General features: G+C 43.9%; 1 protein-coding gene across 1 annotated transcript in view; it reads right to left on the bottom strand.

The window, feature by feature from the left end:
• The window catches only part of LOC311104212 (acid-sensing ion channel 2-like), a gene marked incomplete at its 5' end in the record, with an annotated part of 392,644 nt that overhangs the window by 50,388 nt on the left and 318,897 nt on the right, over positions 1-23,359 (bottom strand). The window contains one exon of the mRNA XM_084145947.1: positions 11,369-11,519. Within this exon, the coding sequence (XP_084002073.1) occupies positions 11,369-11,519 (151 nt within the window). The remainder of the gene's footprint in view (positions 1-11,368; positions 11,520-23,359) is intronic.

Raw genomic sequence — 23,359 nt, 5'->3', positions numbered from 1 at the left:
GATGGATGGGTAATCATGTTGGTGTCATGTACATTATGAGGAAAATGTATATTATTTTTTGAAATACTTATTTAGATGGAAGAGACCGGAGGGCAGGGGTTATGTGAGCATCAACATACACTGCTATGTGACTTTACTGTACAGTCCATTACTATCACAACAAATCACCATCACCAGATTTGATCTGAATGAGATGGATAGATAGAAAGTGTGATAACCCCTGAAGGTTAGATTGAATTAATCATAATCTATACCACCATCATCATTTTTATCACCAAAGTATCCATAGATAATGTATTTGGGTGGGACTTCCCAAATAAATAACTGTGGTATTTCATTTGCCTTCCTCTCAGGGCGTGTCAGCTGTGATTCCATCTCCGGCTGAAATGAGAAATCACGGAGCAGAGGGGAATAAGAGAATCAGTCATGGCAGAGAAAGAAAATGGGCTGTGAGTGTGAGTGTGTGAGTGAGTGAGTGAGTGAGTGAGTGAGTGAGTGAGAGAGAGAGAGAGAGAGAGAGAGAGAGAGAGAGAGAGAGAGAGAGAGAGAGAGAGAGAGAGAGAGAGAGAGAGAGAGAGAGAGAGAGAGAGAGAGAGAGAGAGAGAGAGAGAGAGAGAGAGAGAGAAAGAGAGAGAGAGAGAGAAAGAGAGCGAGAGATTGTGTGTATGTGTGTGTGTCCACGAATGTGTGTATGAAATCAAATAAGCACAGTCATATCTAATCTTGTGTGGGCCCCTGCTGCCGGGGGTTCACGTCTCCCACATAGCCCGGGGTCAACCTTGTTTCTGCTGTTCCCTCACTTACATTCCCTCCCTCCACCCCTCACACACCTCCCACACAGCCAGAGGGTTTGCCAATTGCCATACACCACAGCTCCCGAACACCACCACCTCTGCCCAGCCAATCTGCCATGCTGTAGCGTATCTGATCCAGCCACTTCTGTTTGATCAGGCAGCAAGTTTGACACTACACTGTCCTCCCTCTAGAAATACACCTGCTGTTCCATGTTGCATGTGATGAGTATCATTGATCATTTGGACATTCATGTAAACAGGGGTCAATGTTTATTGTCTCCAAGAAACACTAAAAAGGGATTAGAGGAGTATTTTCCACTCCAGTGTGGCTCATACCCGCTGTTTGACCTGTTGTTGAATAAACAACCTCATGTTGTTTTCAGGAGTCCTCACAGCACCATGAGTCTGTTCAGAAGCCTGAGAGTACTGAATTAATAAGACAGAGCAGAGAGAGAAGGGCTCTTTATGCTGCCCTAAGTACTCAAAAATGTGTTATGTTCTGTTTGATGTTCCACTCTTCTCTTTTTTCTAACATGGTGGATATCTGAGATGATGATGGCAGGTTGTTAGAGGGAGAGAGGATACAGAGAGAGAGAGAGAGAGAGAGAGAGAGAGAGAGAGAGAGAGAGAGAGAGAGAGAGAGAGAGAGAGAGAGAGAGAGAGAGAGAGAGAGAGAGAGAGAGAGAGAGAGAGAGAAAGAGAGAGAGAGAGAGAGAGAAAGAGAGGAGAGAGAGAGAGAGAGAGAAAGAAAGAGAGAGAGAGAAAGAAAGAGAGAGAGAGAGAGAGAGAGAGAGAGAGAGAGAGAGAGAGAGAGAGAACAGAGGGAGGACAGAAGGATAATTCTAAAGATATAGCAGGATGAGAGAACAGGGAGAAATAACATGTAGCAAGAAAGGGATGGAGCATTATAGAGAGAGAAAGAGGTGGCTCATCTGTGAAAAGATGAGAGAGGAATCAATGTCAAGAACTCATCTTTCATGGTTACAAATGTATGCCGGGGCTAATCTATACTCTGCTACAGTATCCAACGCTTCAGGATGGAGTCATGAGAGTGTGTGTATCAGTGTTAGCTCAATCACTATGAGGCTGTATACGATCACATACACTGAGTGTACAAAACATTAGGAACACCTTTCTAATATTGAGTTGCACCCCCTTTTGTCCTCAGAACAGCCTCAATTCGTCAGGGCATGGACTCTACAAGGTGTGGGATGATGGAAATAGCAGAGCCAATAGAAGTAGGTGAGAGGGAGGAAGTGAACATTCACTTTCATCGTTTTAAAGGTGAGAAAATGAGCTGCCTGGGATATTGTATAATATCCCTCAGAACAATTTCTACTTAATCCTGTTATACAAGCAAAACCTTCACCTAAGATCTACCTGGCTACTTTCATAGCACATTATGAATTACAAAGGCTAGTGTTTCCCTTTGTTTAATACATATAAATCACCCATATTAATGCTTTGATGCTTAGATAGGTCTACATGACTCCTGATATGTTTGATCAAGAACATTTCAGATAGACAAAAGTATTTAAATGACTGTTAGTCTAGTGGAATCTACAGTGAACAAAAATATAAACGTAAATGCAACAATTTCAAAGATTTTACTGAGTTACAGTTCATATAAGGAAATAAATAAATTAGGCCCTCATCTATGGATTTCACATGACTGTGATCACAGATATGCATCTGTTGGTCACAGATACCTTAAAAAAAAGGTAGAGAAGTGGATCAGAAAACCAGTCACTATCTGGTGTGACCACCATTTGCCTCATCTGGCCCCAATCATCTCCTTCGCATAGAGTTGATCTGGCTGTTGATTGTGGCCTGTGGAATGTTGTCCCACTCCTCTTCAATGGCTGTGTGAAGTTGCTGGATATTGGCGGGATATGGATACACTGTCGTACACGTCAATCCATATCATCTCAAACATGCTCAATGGGTGACATGTCTGGTGAGTATGCAGGCCATATTTTCAGCTTCCAGGAAATGTGTACAGATCCTTGCATTATCATGCTGAAACATAAGGTGATGGCGGCGGATGAATGGCACGACAATGGGACTCAGAATCTCATCACGGTATCTCTATGCATTCAAATTGCCATCGATAAAATGCAATTGTGTTCAGTGTCCGTAGTTTATGCATGCCCATACCATAACCCCACCGCCACCATGGGGCACTCTTTTTACAATGTTGATATCAGCAACCCACTCTCCCACACGACGCCATACACGCTGTCTGCCATCTGCCCAGTACAGTTGAAACCAGGATTCATCCGTGAAGAGCACACTTCTCCAGTGTGCCAGTGGCCATCGAAGGTGAGCATTTGCCCACTGAAGTCGGTTACGACGCCGAATTGCAGTCAGGTCAAGACCCTGGTAAGGACGATGAGCACACAGATGAGCTACCCTGAGACAGTTTCTGACAGTTTGTGCAGAAAGTCTACGGTTGTGCAAACCCACAGTTTCATCAGCAGTCCGGGTGGCTGGTTTCAGACGATCCCGCAGGTGAAGAAGCCGGATGTGGAGGTCTTGGGCTGGCATGGTTACATGTGGTCTGCAGTTGTGAGGCCGGTTGGACGTACTGCCAAATTTTCTAAAACGACGTTGAAGGTGGCTTATGGTAGAGAAATTAACATTACATTATCTGGCAACAGCTCTGGTGGACATTCCTGCAGTCAGCATGCCAATTGCACACTCCCGCAAAACTTGAAACATCTGTGGCATTGTGTTGTGTGACAAAACTGCACATTTTAGTGTTTTTTTTTTCTCTCCACAGCACAAGGTGCACCTGTGTAATGATAATGATGTTTAATCAGCTTCTTGATACAGTTGAAGTCGGAAGTTTACATACATTTAGGTTGGAGTCATTAAAACTCGTTTTTCAACCACTCCACACATTTTGTGTTAACAAACTATAGTTTTGGCAAGTCGGTTAGGACATCTACTTTGTGCATGACACAAGTAATTTTCCAACAATATTTTTACAGACAGATTATTTCACTTATAATTCACTGTATCACAATTCAAGTGGGTCAGAAGTTTACATACACTAAGTTGACTGTGCCTTTAAACAGCTTGGAAAATTCCAGAAAATGATGTCATGGCTTTAGAAGCTTCTGATAGGCTAATTGACATCATTTGAGTCAATTGGAGGTGTACCTGTGGATGTATTTCAAGGCCTACCTTCAATCTCAGTGCCTCTTTGCTTGACATCATGGGAAAATCAAAAGAAATCAGCCAAGACATCAGAAGGAAAATTGTAGACCTCCACAAGTCTGGTTCATCCTTCGGAGCAATTTCCAAATGCCTGAATGTACCACGTTCATCTGTACAAACAATAGTACGCAAGTAGAAACACCATGGGACCACGCAGCCGTCATACCGCTCAGGAAGGAGACGCGTTCTGTCTCCTAGAGATGAACGTACTTTGGTGCGAAAAGTGCAAATCAATCCCAGAACAACAGCAAAGGACCTTGTGAAGATGCTGGAGGAAACAGGTACAAAAGTATCTATATCCACAGTAAAACGAGTCCTATATCGCCCATAACCTGAAAGGCCGCTCAGCAAGGAAGAAGCCACTGTTCCAAAACCGCCATAAAAAAGCCAGACTACGGGACAAAGAATGTACTTTTTGGAGAAATGTCCTCTGGTCTGATGAAACAAAAATAGAACTGTTTGGCCATAATGACCATCGTTTTGTTTGGAGGAAAAAGGGGAACGCTTGCAATCCGAAGAACACCATGACAACCGTGAAGCACGGGGGTAGCAGCATCATGCTGTGGGGGTGCTTTGCTGCAGGAGGGACTGGTGCACTTCACAAAATAGAAGGCATCATGAGGAAGGAAAATTATGTGGATATATTGAAGCAACATCTCAAGACATCAGTCAGGAAGTTCAAGCTTGGTCGCAAATTGTTCTTCCAAATGGACAATGACCCCAAGCATACTTCCAAAGTTGTGGCAAAATGGCTTAAGGACAACAAATTCAAGGTATTGGAGCAGCCATCACAAAGCCCTGACCTCAATCCTATAGAACATTTGTGGGCAGAACTGAAAAAGTGTGTGCGAGCAAGGAGGCCTACAAACCTGACTCAGTTACACCAGCTCTGTCAGGAGGAATGGGCCAAAATTCACCCAACTTATTGTGGGAAGCTTGTGGAAGGCTACCCAAAACGTTTGACCCAAGTTAAACAATTTAAAGGCAATGCTACCAAATACTAATTGAGTGTATATAAACTTCTGACCCACTGGGAATGTGATGAAATAAATAAAAGCTGAAAGAAATCATTCTCTCTACTATTATTCTGACATTTCACGTTCTTAAAATAAAGTGGTGATCCTAACTGACCTAAAACAGGGAATTTTTACTAGGATTAAATGTCAGTAATTGTGAAAAACTGAGTTTAAATGTATTTGGCTAAGGTGTATGTAAACTTCCGACTTCAACTGTATGTCAGGTGGATGGATTATCTTGGCAAAAGAGAAAGGCTCACTAACAGGGATATAAATAAATTTGTGCACAACAGTTGAGAGAAATAAGCTTTTTGTGTGTATGGACAATTTCTGGGATCTTTTATTTCAGCTCATGAAACACTTTCCATGTTGCGTTTATATTTTTGTTCAGTGTAAAAACCTCACAGTCTGATTTGAAATGCTAAGTGTTTTACTCCCCACTCATGCAAAAATTCAGTAGTTAACCCAACGGCAGAATGAGATAACAAGTCTTCAGATCAAGAGAAGAGTGAGAAAACTCGCCTGGCTTTTCCGCTTTCTAATGTCAACTTCAGTTGACCTCCCTTTGCAGACAGGGACAATCCATACAACATCCCACACAAACACAGCCAAGATCGCGTTGTGTTCAATAAGGACTTAAGAAAGTACAGAAAAAAAAAGGAATACATTGATTGGAAACAACAGAGGAAGCCTGTCGATACTGTGAAAGGTGGTTGTAGTAAGTGTTGATACTGTATTATGCACCCTGGGGCGACACCTTAGGTCGAAATCAATAGCAGCTCTATGCATACAGAGATATGTTATGTGTTGCTTTCTGAGGACAATGAACAATAACAAAGTGTGTGGTATTGGAGAAGCCAGAGGTCAAGTGCAATGGGTCCCAAATAGCACCCGATTCCCTTTATAGTACACTACTTTTGAACACAGGGCTCTGGTCAGAAGTAGTGCACTATACAGGGAATAGGGTGCCATTTGGGGTGAAGCCAACGAGTTTCATCAGACACACAGTGGAGAAGTGGAACCGGAGGTTAGCACTCCACCTGCAAAAAATCTCTCTTTAAATTCACCTGAAATTTATTATAATTTTTGTAAAAGTAAATAGTTGGAGAAAATGACTTCGATGAGGTCTTAATCACTTGACAAGTCGTCATTGAATTCCACTTGACAATCCTGCAAATATTTAAGATGCACATGAGAGATCAGCCCCTCGAAGACAGCTACTGTATGAGTGGAAATGATAGAGAGAATCTAAAGCTCTCATTATTTCTTCCACCGAGCAATCAGTTTGTCCTCTGCCCTCCTGATGCCAATGTGAGTTGCAGTGTATCTAGGCAACTGCATATCTATTTCTAAAACACTGCACGCACACACCTACGCTGGGCAGGAAAATTCTCTGCAACAACAGAGTGATCAAATTAAGATAGCACATCTGTAGTTAGGTGCAATTGCAAACGGGTTGGGTTGTGTGCGTTAATGACTAGTAAAGTGATTGTTGTCATAATAAAATATAAAATCAATCTAGACTAATTAATATAAATGAAAAAGACAATGACTTTACACTACAGATGTAGGATCTTAATTTGATCACTCTTTTGTTGGACAGCAGGAAATGAAAACTTGTAGTATATTCAAGGTTTAAAAAGGCTTCTAAAGTTTGTATTTTCCACTTTAAAATGTCAGACTTGATTTTCCCTAACGAAAAATGTATCAACCCCTAAAAAAAGTATATTAATTATAATCCACATAATAATTCACATTTCCTGTTGCTGCAGGATCCTTTTCCTGCTGTAGAAAACTGGCTCAAATTAAGATCCTACATCTGTATTGTGCTCCTGTTCATCCAATCCAGATGAAGAACAGGGCCCAGTTTTTCAAAGATTATCTATCTGGATTTTGCCTATTGGATAGGATTAAATGCATAGACATAGAATTAATAGAACAGACAAATCATTTACTTGAATGGGGCCCCTGTTCTATTCATTCCATTTCTATGCATTTAATCCTATCCAATATGTAAAATCCAGCTAGATAACTTTAGAAAAACTGGGCCCAGGAAACTCTGTGGATTCTGACAGTAAAATACCCAGGAACCCAAAAAAATACTTCAGATCAATAAACATCCCATGCAAAATGTCAACACCCCCTCTTCCTCCATGGTCCCATCCTGATATTGTCCACTGTCCACTTCCTCTGTACTACAAATTAACTCCTGTGAGTCCAGACATGACAGTATGGTGGCAAAACAAGCTGCCTCTCTACCCTCTAACGCTCCCAGGATGCAGTTAGCCACAAATCTGACCATGGAGACGATGCAGCTCTGATTGACTGCAGGCCTTTGCCGGGCGGACAGAGAGGAGAGGGTGAGAGGAGGGGTGGAGAGAGAGGAGAGGGTGAGAGGAGGGGTGGAGAGAGAGGAAAGGGTCAGAGGAGGGGTGGCGAGAGAGAGGGAGGGAGGGAGGGAGGGAGAGAAAGAGTAGAAAGGCTGAGGTAGGAGCCCTATTCCGTGTCTGGTGTGTCCAGTGTGTCCAGTGTGTCCGGTGTGTCCGGTGTGTCCAGTGTGTCCAGTGTGTCCGGTGTGTCCGGTGTGTCCAGTGTGTCCGGTGTGTCCGGTGTGTCCAGTGTGTCCAGTGTGTCCGGTGTGTCCAGTGTGTCCAGTGTGTCCAGTGTGTCCGGTGTGTCCGGTGTGTCCGGTGTGTCCGGTGTGTCCGGTGTGTTCGGTGTGTCCGGTATGTCCGGTGTGTCCAGTGTGTCCAGTGTGTCCAGTGTGTCCAGTGTGTCCAGTGTGTCCGGTGTGTCCGGTGTGTCTGGTGTGTCCGGTATGTCCGATGTGTCCGGTGTGTCCAGTGTGTCCGGTGCCTCTGCTTACGAGCCAATGGTCTTGATTTAAGTCTCTAAAGGCACTGAGGCCCTGCTGCTCTGTGAAGAGGAAGCTGTGAGGTGGAAGCTGTAAGGAGGAAGCTGCAAGGAGGAAGCTCTGAGGAGGAAGCTCTGAGCCCCCTGCTATCTGCTGGCAGGATTGAGTCAGCTGGTTGTGTGCTAATTAATCCGTACAGACATACAGAGAGATAAACAACAGGGCCCTCCATCACCCTAAGAGACTGTACAAACAGATCTACACGCTCACTGTGCTGCTAGATGCCCCTATGTGGGGCGACTTAGCCTCTGTCTGATCACAACAGACTTAAACACACCAGTGATGGGAAGGGAAGGGACAGCTGAGAACAAGCCTATGTGTCCCACTGCTAATCTGAGAGAACATGTGGATAATTGATCGGGGGAAATAAACAGACTCTCTGCATGATACATGATACTATACAGTGAGGTATTTGATCACCTGCTGATTTTGTACTTTGCCTACTGACAAAGCAATGATCAGTCTATAATTTTTATGGTAGGTTTATTTGAATAGTGAGAGACAGAATAACAACAAATAAATCCAGAAAAACGCGTGTCAAAAATGTTATAAATTGATTAGCATTTTAATGAGGGAAATAAGTATTTGACCCCCTCTCAATCAGAAAGATTTCTGGCTCCCAGGTGTCTTTTATACAGGTAACGAGCTGAGATTAGGAGCACACTCTTAAAGGGAGTGCTCCTAATCTCAGTTTGTTACCTGTATAAAAGACACCTGTCCACAGAAGCAATCAATCAATACGATTCCAAACCCTCCACCATGGCCAAGACCAAAGAGCTCTCCAAGGATGTCAGGGACAAGATTCTAGACCTACACAAGGCTGGAATGGGCTACAAAACCATCGCCAAGCAGCTTGGTGAGAAGGTGACAACAGTTGGTGAGATTATTCGCAAATGGAAGAAACACAAAAGAACTGTCAATCTCCCTCGGCCTGGGGCTCCATGCAAGATCTCACCTCGTGGAGTTGCAATGATCATGAGAACGGTGAGGAATCAGCCCAGAACTACACGGGAGGATCTTGTCAATGATCTCAAGGCAGCTGGGACCATAGTCACCAAGAAAACAATTGGTAACACACTACGCCGTGAAGGACTGAAATCCTGCAGCGCCCGCAAGGTCCCCCTGCTCAAGAAAGCACATATACAGGACCGTCTGAAGTTTGCCAATGAACATCTGAATGATTCAGAGGAGAACTGGGTGAAAGTGTTGTGGTCAGATGAGACCAAAATCGAGCTCTTTGGCATCAACTCAACTCACCGTGTTTGGAGGAGGAGGAATGCTGCCTATGACCCCAAGAACACCATCCCCACCGTCAAACATGGAGGTGGAAACATTATGCTTTGGGGGTGTTTTTCTGCTAAGGGGACAGGACAACTTCACCGCATCAAAGGTACGATGGACGGGGCCATGTACCGTCAAATCTTGGGTGAGAACCTCCTTCCCTCAGCCAGGGCATTGAAAATGGGTCGTGGATGGGTATTCCAGCATGACAATGACCCAAAACACATGGCCAAGGCAACAAAGAGTGGCTCAAGAAGAAGCACATTAAGGTCCTGGAGTGGCCTAGCCAGTCTCCAGACCTTAATCCCAAAGAAAATCTGTGGATGGAGCTGAAGGTTCGAGTTGCCAAACCTTAATGACTTGGAGAAGATCTGCAAAGAAGAGTGGGACAAAATCCCTCCTGAGATGTGTACAAACCTGGTGGCCAACTACAAGAAACGTCTGACCTCTGTGATTGCCAACAAGGGTTTTGCCACCAAGTACTAAGTCATGTACAAAGGAGATGATTGTGGACTACAGGAAAAAAAAGAGGACTGAGCACGCCCCCATTCTCATCGACGGGGCTGTAGTGGAACAGGTTGAGAGCTTCAAGTTCCTTGGTGTCCACATCACCAACGAACTATCATGGTCCAAACACACCAAGACAGTCGTGAAGAGGGCACGACAAAGCCTATTTCCCCTCAGGAGACTGAAAAGATTTGGCATGGGTCCTCAGATCCTCAAAAAATTCTACAGCTGCACCATCGAGAGCATCCTGACTGGTTGCATCACCGCCTGGTATGGCAACTGCTTGGCCTCCGACCGCAAGGCACTACAGAGGGTAGTGCGTACGGCCCAGTACATCACTGGGGCAAAGCTTCCTGCCATCCAGGACCTCTATACCAGGCGGTGTCAGAGGAAGGCCCTCAAAATTGTCAAAGACTCCAGCCACCCTAGTCATAGACTGTTCTCTCTGCTACCGCACGGCAAGCGGTACCGGAGTGCCAAGTCTAGGTCCAAAAGACTTCTCAACAGCTTCTACCCCCAAGCCATAAGACTCCTGAACAGCTAATCATGGCTACCCGGACTATTTGCACTGCCCCCCCACCCCATCCTTTTTACGCTGCTGCTACTCTGTTAATTATTTATGCATAGTCACTTTAACTCTACCCACATGTACATATTACCTCAACTACCTCAACTAGCCGGTGCCCCCGCACATTGACTCTGCAACGGTACCCCCCTGTATATATAGCCTCCCTACTGTCACTTTATTTTACTTCTGCTCTTTTTTTTCTCAACACTTTTTTTTGTTGTTGTTTTATTTTTACTTTTTTTGTTTAAAATAAATGCACTGTTGGTTAAGGGCTGTAAGTAAGCATTTCACTGTAATGTCTGCACCTGTTGTATTCGGCGCATGTGACCAATAAAATTTGATTTGATTTGATTTTATGTTTTGCAGAGGGGTCAAATACTTATTTCCCTCATTAAAATGCAAATCAATTTATAACATGTTTGACATGCGTTTTTCTGGATTTTGTTGTTGTTATTCTGTCTCTCACTGTTCAAATAAACCTACCATTAAAATTATAGACTGATAATGTCTTTGTCAGTGTGCAAACGTACAAAATCAGCAGGGGATCAAATACTTTTTTCCCTCACTGTATATGGAGAGTAAATAGTCCATCTGCTAGATGGCCCATGTCTTGGCTTGATGCTGTGCTTCAAGAACTCCCCTGTCTGCACTTCCACACAGGTTGAGACGTGAGCAAGGCCTTCAATGAGGCTTGTTGTGCAGCCAGCCGGTTAGGCAGCAAGCCCCCTCCAACACAAGACTATCTGAACAACTAACAGGGCTTGTTACACAAGGAACAACAAATCGTGAGGACAGCAATAAAGGAACGGCATCACTTCCAAATTTTTAAGGAAAAGCACATCCTGGCTTGAGCTGTTATTTGACAGCAAGTCAATACATTTTGGGCATTATTTATATAAATGGTGAAAAGCACAGGACACATAATATAACCTTGAGGGACACCAGTTGTCAACTCCACATAGTCAGATTTAACACCCTCCACATGGATACATTGTGATTTGGATGGAGATAGGGCACTGGTTAAGGGTCAGGGGTTAAGGGTCAGGTATGGTGTAGTTGGGCCTACCTGTGTCGCCCCACACGGGCAGGTACTCGTCCTGCTGGATGTCCAGCATAATCTCCAGGCCGTTCCCCGTCCCTCCCTTCATGGTGGTCCGCAGTGTCTTCCCCTCTTCCGCTGCGTTGAACATGTAACACTTCCCATACCTGGTGAACACCTGCAGAGAGAAGAGAGAGAGAGAGAGAGAGAGAGAGAGAGAGAGAGAGAGAGAGAGAGAGAGAGAGAGAGAGAGAGAGAGAGAGAGAGAGAGAGAGAGAGAGAGAGAGAGAGAGAGAGAGAGAGAGAACATAAGTTAGTACTGACCATGTTATGTACACAGGCTGGTGGACATCAGGAGAGTACGGTGGTGGACTGATACATGAACTAATCATAAACTGGTACCATGACCTTCCCTGAGGTGGTTTAGGGAAGAACTGTCCTTATAGCCTTCTAAATGTATTAAGAAATCAGCAAGCTGAACTAGATATGATAATGTTTCTAACACCCTACAGGCAAATTCAAATGACAACAACAGAGCCTGGAACAAAAGTTAAGTATTGAGGATTTATGTGGAGACTAGGAATACAAAATGTCAATTTGTCCCTTGGTCGCCCTTGATAGAAATCCATGATCAATCCCAATGGCACACAACAACCCCCTAACACATTCTCCTAGGATTACCAAAAATTGGAAGAGGCAACTTCTACTTTTAAAAATGTGTTTATGAGCATACACTTTACGGCACAGCAGTGGGCCACGTCGGAGATAAATCCTATCATTTCAGTGTAATGGAGCATGTGGCTGTTGTTCCCCTCCCTTCCTCCTCCCTCCCAAGTGGCTGGATGAGCAGAAGCATTAAAAGCTAGAGCCCTGGTTCTCTGAAGGACAGCTAATAACAGGCTTTCTGCAGCTGCACTCTGCTCCGGTCAGGAGGAGAAAGCACTTTTCAGCTCCTATATTGGGTAAAGTAGGGCCAGATTAGGCCATAAAGAAAAGTAGTGGCAGAGACTTGAAAAAAGCATGGGCACTTTCCCCTGTAATCACTTAAAAGCAGTGCTCACTCTGCCATTAGTGGCATGGAGTTCATGGGAGAAAAACCTACATTCGCCATCCCCACTTTCAGTACATTGTTAACAGTTCAAGGAAAACCGTTGAGATGCCATTATGAGAAGGAATACATAGTGAAAGCGCAGATTTTTCCAGGTAATGACAGAACTTTTGCACCCCATTCAATCAAACAAATAGGCACAGTTATATGTCACACCACTGCTAGATAACGACTTTGAGGTTTATATGAATAATAGATTGGCGTAAAATGCAGAGTCAGAGCAGCTTATTTAGAGACGGGTGTGTAGAAGATGCAAACATGTAAATGAGATGGGTGTTGGGAGGTCCCTGCTCATGAATAATAATCACCATAACAACCATAGAAATGTTTACTAATTAATAAAAAATGGAAAGCTGAAATGTCAATAAGTATTCAACCCCTTTGTTATGGCAAGCCTAAATAAGTTCAGGAGTACAAATTTGCTTCACAAGTCACATAATAAGTTGCATGGACTCACTCTGTGTGCAATAATAGTGCTTAACATGATTTTTGAATGACTACCTCATCTCTGTACCCCACATATACAATTGTCTGTAAGGTCCCTCAGTCGAGCAGTGAATTTCAAACACAGATTCAACCACAAAGACCAGGGAGATTTTCCAATGCCTCGCAAAGAAGGGCACCTATTGGTATATGGGTATAAAAAAAAGCAGACATTGAATATCTGTTTGAGCATGGTGAAGTTTGAATGGTGTATCAATACACCCAGCCACTACAAAGATACAGGCGTTCTTCCTAACTCAGTTGCCGGAGAAGAAGGAAACCGCTCAGGGATTTCACCATGAGGCCAATGGTGACTTTAAAACAGTTACAGAGGTTAATGGCTGTGATAGGAGAAAACTGAGGATGGATCAACAACATTGTAGTTACTCCACAAAATACTAACCTAAATGACAGAGTGAAAAGAAGGAAGCATGTGAAGAGTAAAAATATTCCAAAACATGCATCCTGTTTGCAATAAGGCACTAAAGTAAAATTGCAAAAAAATGTGGCAAAGAAATTAACTTTATGTCCTGAATACAAAGCCTTATTTTGGGGGCAAATCCAACACAACACATCACTGAGTACCACTCTTCATATTTTCAAGCATGGTGGTGGCTGCATTATGTTATGGGTATGCTTGTCATCGGCAAGGACTAGGGAGTTTTTTAAGATACAAATAAATGGAATAGAGCTAAGTACAGGCAAAATCCTAGAGGAAAACCTGGTTCAGTCTACTTTCCAGCAGACACTGGGAGACTAATTCACCTTTCAGCAGGACAATAACTTAAAACACAAGGCCAAATATACACTGGAGTTGCTTATTAAGCTGACATTGAATGTTCCTGAGTGGCCCAGTTACAGTTTTGACTTAAATCGGCTTGAAAATCTATGGCAAGATTTGAAAATGGCTGTCTAGGAATGATCAACAACCAACTTTACATAATTCTTTAAAGAATAATGTGCAAATATTGTACAATCCAGGTTTGCAAAGCATTTAGAGACTTACCCAGAAAGACTCACAGCTGTAATCACTGCCAACGGTGATTCCAACATGTATTGACTCGGGGGAGCACTGTTGGAGCTAGGAACACAAGCATTTCGCTACACCCGCAATAACATCTGCTAAATATGTGTATGTGACTAATACAATTTTATTTTATTTGGGTGTGAATACTTATGTAAATAAGACATTTCTGTATTTCCTTTTCAATACATTTGCAAACATTTCTAAAAACATGTTTTCACTTTGTCATTGTGGGGTATTGTGTGTAGATGGGTGAGATTTTGTACATATTTAATCCATTTTGAATTCAGGCTGTAACACAACAAAATGTGGAATAAGTCAAGGGGTATGAATACTTTCTGAAGGCACTATAAGTCTTCTTAATGGAGGGCTTTTCCATGACCAGTGTATGAGTGCTTCTATGGACATGAGAAATTGTCCAGGTGGACAGTGTTATGGTCATAGATGGATGTGGGTAGAAAGGGAGTATGAGACACCCCCTTCTCCTCAGTAGAGCAGCTCCCTCCTTCCACAGATATGAAACTGAATCTACCTAGATGATACTTCAGGGGCTAAGAGCTGCCAGAGCCACAGTGCAGAGACAGGGGATACATATTCATAGAGCAATCACTCTTGGTTTGCAGGTACCTGTGTCTCAGTGTCTGTCTCTGACTGGGACTGGGCTTAACTGTATCAGGGATGGCTCCGGTTGGTAGCATAGTGACAGAAATAACCGAGTGTATAGAGACCAATATGGACCCAGCCTGCATGAATGGAGAATATCAACATCAGCAGCATGTCCCAACATAGACAGTCATCTGTCAATGTCAAAACATATCGGTCCAGACATAACAGACCAAAAAGCAGATTGAATGGGATTCAACATGCACTAGCATCCCAGTAAACAGGTTGTTTTGGTCATCAGCATTACCATGGTTCATTTGACTAAAGTATCTCTGTCTGCTAATTATAGCTTACATTAGAGTAATTAAGCATCAGCCCAAACCATTCACACACTCAAGTGCTCCCTTTGAACCCTCGCCACCTAACTGGGCAGGTAACATTATGTTTAATTACCCAGCGGCCATTTAAACTTTCATGATATGTCTGTGAGTTTCTGTGAGTGTGTGCATGTAACACAGATAAAGCATATCTGCATTGCCCAGCACTGCTCCCCTATAGAGGTACTGTAGGAACAGTGCTCTGATCTCTCCTCCTCTGAAGTTGTTGTCTTTTAGGGACCACCATCATCATCATCCTCTCCCTGGAGCTCCTTGTCAGACCCTCTCTGTCTCTCTCTCTAGAAACAGTAATGATGTATGAGTGACAGGGAGGGCTAGGACCAGGTCAACATCCCACTAGGCCATCATCACACCTCATCAGCCATGCTACGGTGGAAGGGCCAACCAAAAGTTGCCAGGGCGATTCTGTCATTTTGGTACCCCTCAGACAGTTGTCTGACCCGGCTGTCTCTCCTTCATCTTGTTCCCTCCCTCCAACTCAGTTATGCTCTCCATCTCTGCTTGCCTCGAGTCATTCTGTCAGAGGGAGGGAGTAATGACTCCTCACACCACCACAGAAATATCAAATAACTTTGGTACCTGGCCAAGGGGCGGTTACAGGCAATACCTGGAAAGTAGCAAACTAAAGTAAAGACACACTTCTCAGAGTTCTCATGCACTGAGGCCATTACTTTTCTGAAAAACAGGATGTTAGAATATTGACCATAAGTATCAGCATTCTCAAAATGGCTCCACCCTGTCTGCTATTAATAAATGACCAGTGCTTGACTTGGCAGGAGCTCACCAAGCTGAGTACCGGCACCTCAAATGTTCTACTGCTTGAGCTCCTGTTCCTCTTATAGAATATTAGCTCAAAAGTATTGTGGAGCTCCTGCACCTAAATATAAAAAGGACCGGCACCCAAAATGAGTACCGGCACCTATTTCAATCCAAGTCAAGCAGTGTAAATGACAATGTTGCTTATTATAATACCAGATGTGGTTGTGCATGCACAAGCCAATACAGATTTACAAACATTGACTGTTGTCACGGTCTTCATACACCCCTGTCTGTCTATTCTGATCAGTTTGGCTAGGATCGTCTTTTTGACATTGCATGCTTCAAGCCACTAAACTTCAATGTTGTCTTTGGTGATGAAATGCTGTTGTTGCTCTTTCTCCATGACTATATTTTTAAATGAATCGCTAAGACGTTGATTGAACCCGGGTCTTGAAATGTCACATGAGTCAAACCCTGTCATGTTAACATAGCATTAGCTGACACCGTCCACAGGGCAGTCAGGGCACTAAGCAGGAGAACAGAGTTGAGCTGCCAATTAGACACCTGCCTTCGTTTCGTCCACCCAACACAACTCATTAGCATTCACAAGTCACAGTGTGAATGTCTGGGAGCACGACATCGCCGTAAGGCACGCCATGACCCAGCCTGCATGCCGACCAGCCTCTCCCAGGGTAAAGTCAAAGATGACACGGCCATCATAGAGCCACCTTCTGCTTTGATGAAAGGTCAGTTGTTCTTAGTTAGCGCCAGACAGACGACAGACACCTTCCCACCGTGTTTGAAGTGCTGCCTGTCCCTGGCTAATGACGAAGAGAAAGGTTAGACATCTCAAAATAAAGCTTTACAAAGAGACAAGTCATTATGCCTGTGGTGTGCTGTGGCTGTGATGGGTACAATAGCGAGAATGGTTAATGACTTCATGTGTTTAGTTGTCATTATTTTGAACAGCTTTATGATAAATATGCCTACGCTTTGTTTCTTCAACTGTTATTGCAACGAGCTCTGAAGTCTTATCCTCATTTGTTACACACACACACACACACACACACACACACACACACACACACACACACACACACACACAGATAGGAAAATATACTATCTTGTTACCATTACAAAATACTCTAAAGACAATGTATCAAAATTAAATACAAAATACTATTTAGTATTTTCCCAAAATGTCAAAATGTAATCCATTTTAGAATAAGGCTGTAATGTAACAAAATGTGGAAAAGTCAAGGAGTCTGAATACTTTCCGAATGCACTGTATATAAGGTCCCGCAGTTGACAGTGCATGTCAGAGCAAAAACCAAGCCATGAGGTCGAAGGAATTGTCCGTAGAGCTCAGAGACAGGATTGTGTCGAGGCACAGATCTGGGGAAGGGTACCAAAAAATGTCTGCATCATTGAAGGACCCCAAGAACACAGTGGCCTCCATCATTCTTAATTGGAAGAAGTTTGGAACCACCAAGACTCTTCCTAGAGCTGGCCACCTGGCCAAACTGAGCAACCGGGGGAGAAGGGCCTTGTTCAGGGAGGTGACCAAGAACCCGATGGTCCCTCTGACAGAGTTCCTCTGTTGAGATGGGAGAACCTTCCAGAAGGACAACCATCTCTGCAGCACTCCACCAATCAGGCCTTTATGGTAGACTGGCTAGACAGAAGCCACTCCTCAGTAAAAGGCACATGACAGCCCACTTGGAGTTTGCCAAAAGGCACCTAAAGGACTCTCAGACCATGAGAAACAAGATCCTCTGATCTGATGAAACCAAGATTGAACTCTTTGGCCTGAATGCCAAGCGTCACGTCTGGAGGAAACCTGGCACCATCCCTACAGTGAAGCATGATGGTGGCAGCATCATGCTGTGGGGATGTTTTTTTAGATGCAGGGACTGGGAGACTAGTCAGGATCGAGGGAAAGATTAAAGTAAAGTACAGGGAGATCCTTGATGAAAACCTGCTCCAGAGAGGTCAGGACCTCAGACTGGGGTGAAGGTTCACCTTCCAACAGAACAATGACCCTAAGCACACAGCCAAGACAACGCAGCAGTGGCTTCGGGACAAGTCTCTGTATGTCCTTGAGTGGCCCAGCCAGAGCCCGGACTTGAACCCGATCAAACATCTCTGGAGAGACCTGAAAATAGCTGTGCAGCAATGCTCCCCATCCAACCTGACAGAGCTTGAGAGGATCTGCAGAGAAGAATGGGAGAAACTCCCCAAATACAGGTGTGCCAAGCTTGTAGCATCATACCCAAGAAGACTCGAGGCTGTAATCGTTGCCAAAGGTGCTACAACAAAGTATTGAGTCAAGGGTCTGAATACTTATGAAAATTGGATATTTCAGTAGTTTTTTTTACACTTGCAAAAATGTCTAAAAACCTGTTTTTGCTTTTTCATTATGGGGTATTGTGTGTAGAATGATGAGGGGAAAAAACTATTGAATTTATTTTAGAATAAGGCTGTAACGTAACAAAACGTGGAAAAAGTCAAGGTGTCTGAATACTTTCTGATTGTAGTTCAGAAGTAATTAAATACACATTTAAAATACATGTAACATAAATACTGCCCATCTCTGCACACACACAAAATACAAATAAGAATGTATTTTTATGTTTTTTGACTGAACTTCATCCAATTTCGTTATCTCTGCTTGCCAAGTGGCTCTCCGTCGATCCCCATGCCAACACACTGACGGATTATCTCTCTCAGACGGACGCTATCGTTTCTTTATTCTGTCGTTTCTTCCCCATCGCTCTACTGTTTATCTCCTCCTGTCCCTGTCTTTGCCACCACAGTCCTCTGAAGTGCAGGGCGTATCTATACGACCTCTCAATTAGTTTATATTTTTTAGATTAGTTTATTAGTCAAGGGCGTAGATGTAATCTCAGGGTACAGTAAAATTCTTAGTTCAGCTGATGGGGTCGCCGTGGAGACGGTACTCAGGAAGAGGAAGTCCAGTCACGCTCTACGCCCCCCTCTCCTTCCCCATTTCCTTCACTTCCCTTCACTTCCCTTTCCCACCTCAGCAAGACTGACGGCACAAAGCTATATCTGCTGATGGCCAGCCAACGCCTCGCCATGTTGTCTGTCGCCATATCTACAATGATGTTTACCTCTGTTACAATGCTGCATGTTTTACACTATTTCAATCGATTCACTTTGATAAAAGCAGAATGGTTTCTGTTTGTGAAAAATTTGAAAATAAATAACCAGGACACAACGAGCGTTCAATGCTAAACAAGCAAAGGCCAAGGCAGTCTCGTGAATGCTGACCCCAACTCATTCAAAATGTATGCTCATGTATTTCTATTGACTACCCTGTCATATATTCACACAGTATAGCACTTCAGCAATCCTATTCACACAACCAGAGGAGAAAAAGCTTGTATTCATTCTTACTTATGGTACATATTACACATAACTGGATCCTCCTGTATTTCTCTGTGATAGAATAAGCCACCTATCTCACTCATCCCATTTATTTTGCTGGCAGGCAGGGGAAAAAGTGGAAAGTGATGTAGTAAATTAAAAGGTGAAGCGTTAAGAGCCAGCCAACTGGTTTTATTACTTCTTCTTACTCAGTGAGGGGCACCAAGCTTAAAGTTTACATTCCATTTCCATAAGCAGTCCATTGTGATGTGTTGTTATTGTTCATCAAATCGATTTCCATAATGGGTGAATTTAACAGGCTTTTCATGGTAAACCAAAGCAGCACGAGAGAGAGAGAGAGAGAGAGAGAGAGAGAGAGAGAGAGAGAGAGAGAGAGAGAGAGAGAGAGAGAGAGAGAGAGAGACGGATACAGAGAGGAGTAAAGTGTGTGAAAAAGGCCTTTGAGTTGCAAGGTGTGCACTTTTCCCCCGTCTCGACGCTGCAGCATTTTAAGTGGTTCTGTTGTGAAGATGAATAATTCAGATGCAGCTATAAGCACTAGGCAAGGCTACGTAGCTACCTGTCACTGTGGAAGGCTTCAGCCACACTAACACACCCCTGGGCGCCATACGCACGCATGGCATTGCCCTCCTCTTCTTGAATGTCAGAGCCAAGTTAGCACTGTGAAACTACAAAACTTCCCCATGTCCAAACATAATTCATGCACATTAAACAAATGTCACCTTTTATGTGATGTGTTGTGAATTTTGTGGAATGGGATATATCACCCAATCCAAATGTAATTTACCATTCCAGTCAATAATATAAGTATAAATTAAATACATGCATTTATTTTACGAGAGAGCATGTTTAGCGTGGAAGGTTGGTGATAGGACACAAAAGATAGCTGTTGTTGCTGCCAGCCTGATATTTATGTTCATGGAGAGAGAGTGAGAGAGAGAGAGAGCGCGCGCGCGCGAGAGAGAGAGAGAGAGAGAGAGAGAGAGCGTGTGAGAGAGAGAGAGAGAGAGAGAGAGAGAGAGAGAGAGAGAGAGAGAGAGCATGCGTGCGAGAGAGAGAGAGAGAGAGATAGAGAGACTTATAAAGAAGATCCCTCTCCTGAGTGGAAATGATCCCGGCCGGATGGGAATTAAATCCAGGCTATGATTGGTGCCAGATCCCCGGTGACCCATGACCTGAGAGCAGCGCTCCATCCCCAGGCTTAATTGACTTTACACGGGGGAGGCCATGCACAGAGCACTGCCCTCACCTCTGCTGAATGAGCTCATCCATTAACATGCTGCCTGTAGATGGACTGCTGCCACAAATTCAATGATCTTACCTAATTGAATCCCCTATGAAACAAACTCACTTTATACCATGACATTGTTGAATACTCGTTTCTGATAGGCTTGAAGGGCATTCTAGAGCGTGCATTATTTCCTCTATGTCCTCTCTGCATCTGTATTAGCCTATATATTATTTTTAGTATCTTACGTGAAAGCTGCCCGTTAACAAGAACTGTCAACTTTACATATTTTCCTTCCAATGTAAACTGAATTTCTGAATTAGAACGATGTATCTCATCTTGATAGTCACATTCTCGCCCTTATAGTGAAGTAACAGAATGCATATTAGGTCATGGGTAATGCTAGCCAAATAGAAGAGTATGTGGATGTGGTGGGGAGCAGTCCGCCCCTGACTCTGCTGAAATATAAAGGTAAATGAGCAGCCAGGGGTGATCCATCATCTTAAACTGGAGCTTGGCAGCATGACCAGGCCTCAGCATCAGCACCAATGGCTCCTCACAGCCCAGAACAGCCCAACTCAGCCCACAACAGACCAACTCAGGCCAGTCCAGCCAAGCCTACCCCACAGCCCTGACAACATTATCCTACTTACAGTGAGGGAAAAAAGTATTTGATCCCCTGCTGATTTTGTACGTTTGCCCACTGACAAAGAAATGATCAGTCTATAATTTTAATGGTAGGTTTATTTGAACAGTGAGAGACAGAATAACAACAAAATAATCCAAGAAAAACGCATGTCAAAAATGTTATAAATTGATTTGCATTTTAATGAGGGAAATAAGTATTTGACCCCCTCTCAATCAGAAAGATTTCTGGCTCCCAGGTGTCTTTTATACAGGTAACGAGCTGAGATTAGGAGCACACTCTTAAAGGGAGTGCTCCTAATCTCAGTTTGTTACCTGTATAAAAGACACCTGTCCACAGAAGCAATCAATCAATCAGATTCCAAACTCTCCACCATGGCCAAGACCAAAGAGCTCTCCAAGGATGTCAGGGACAAGATTGTAGACCTACACAAGGCTGGAATGGGCTACAAGACCATCGCCAAGCAGCTTGGTGAGAAGGTGACAACAGTTGTTGCGATTATTCGCAAACAGAAGAAACACCAAATAACTGTCAATCTCCCTCGGCCTGGGGCTCCATGCAATATCTCACCTCGTGGAGTTGCAATGATCATGAGTACGATGAGGAATCAGCCCAGAACTACACGGGATGATCTTGTCAATGATCTCAAGGCAGCTGGGACCATAGTAACCAAGAAAACAATTGGTAACACACTACGCCGTGAAGGACTGAAATCCTGCAGCGCCCGCAAGGTCCCCCTGCTCAAGAAAGCACATATACAGGACCGTCTGAAGTTTGCCAATGAACATCTGAATGATTTAGAGGAGAACTGGGTGAAAGTGTTGTGGTCAGATGAGACCAAAATCGAGCTATTTGGCATCAACTCTACTCGCCGTGTTTGGAGAAGGAGGAATGCTGCCTATGACCCCAAGAACACCATCCCCACCGTCAAACATGGAGGTGGAAACATTATGCTTTGGGTGTGTTTTTCTGCTAAGGGGACAGGACAACTTCACCGCATCAAAGATACGATGGACGGGGCCATGTACCGTCAAATCTTGGGTGAGAACCTCCTTCCCTCAGCCAGGGCATTGAAAATGGGTCGTGGATGGGTATTCCAGCATGACAATGACCCAAAACACACGGCCAAGGCAACAAAGGAGTGGCTCAAGAAGAAGCACATTATGGTCCTGGAGTGGCCTAGCCAGTCTCCAGACCTTAATCCCATAGAAAATCTGTGGAGGGAGCTGAAGGTTCGAGTTGCCAAACGTCAGCTTCGAAACCTTAATGACTTGGAGAAGATCTGCAAAGAGGAATGGAACAAAATCCCTCCTGAGATGTGTGCAAACCTGGTGGCCAACTACAAGAAACGTCTGACCTCTGTGATTGCCAACAAGGGTTTTGCCACCAAGTACTAAGTCATGTTTTGCAGAGGGGTCAAATACTTATTTCCCTCATTAAAATGTAAATCAATTTATAACATTTTTGACATGCGTTTTTCTGGATTTTTTTGTTGTTATTCTGTCTCTCTGTTCAAATAAACCTACCATTAAAATTATAGACTGATCATGTCTTTGTCAGTGGGCAAACGTACAAAATCAGCAGGGGATCAAATACTTTTTTCCCTCACTGTACATACTTTACAGTATGCATTGTTTTCTGTACAGTGCAGCACATAGAGATGTGTCTCTTAGTTTAGATCATTTCTACAGTGGTACACTGCCTACTAAAGTGTAAGTTCTATTCCCTCCCCTGAAGGCTGTACTCAGTGGGGTCACAAAGAGCAGCCTGCATGTCTGAGAGACATCAAATAAAAGAGGAAGTTGCCTTTAGGTCATGTTCTCACTGAATACTGATTTAATTGCATTCCCTCCCTCTTTCTCTCTTTTTTCCCCTCTCTTTTACCCCGTCCGTTTCTCGCTTTCCCACACGTGCAGAATGTAGAATGTGGCGTCTAGCCCTCCCTCTGTCACAGTCCGTCTATCTCAGGTACATTTCTGTTCCTGCTGTCACTCTGAGTGGAGGGGAGCGGGCATGTGAGAGGAACGACCACATTCGCTGCCTGCTGCCCCAGGCTCATCAATCACACTCATTATTTTCTATAACTCTGGGTCCTAGGCGGCTCCTCCGAGGCCCGCCTCACCTGTCATGGCCGCCGGTCTTTGCAGGGCTGATGGGAGGTGAGTAATGGGTGAGGGGTGGAGTACATGTGGCAGGTCCTTATCACAGACAGGAAGGAAGGAACGGACAGGTAGGAACAGGCACGTCTCACTCACACATTCCATCTGCTGTGTGTACGCTGTCGGAGGTGATGTCTGAGCTCCGATAAAGCTGTTTAGAGCATTTTGTAGGCTACATCACCATGGTGATAATGATCAT

Source organism: Coregonus lavaretus (assembly GCF_964263955.1).
Source record: "Coregonus lavaretus genome assembly, chromosome: 28".
Classification (NCBI taxonomy): Eukaryota; Metazoa; Chordata; class Actinopteri; order Salmoniformes; family Salmonidae; genus Coregonus; species Coregonus lavaretus.
This window is presented reverse-complemented; position numbering and strand designations above follow the sequence as displayed.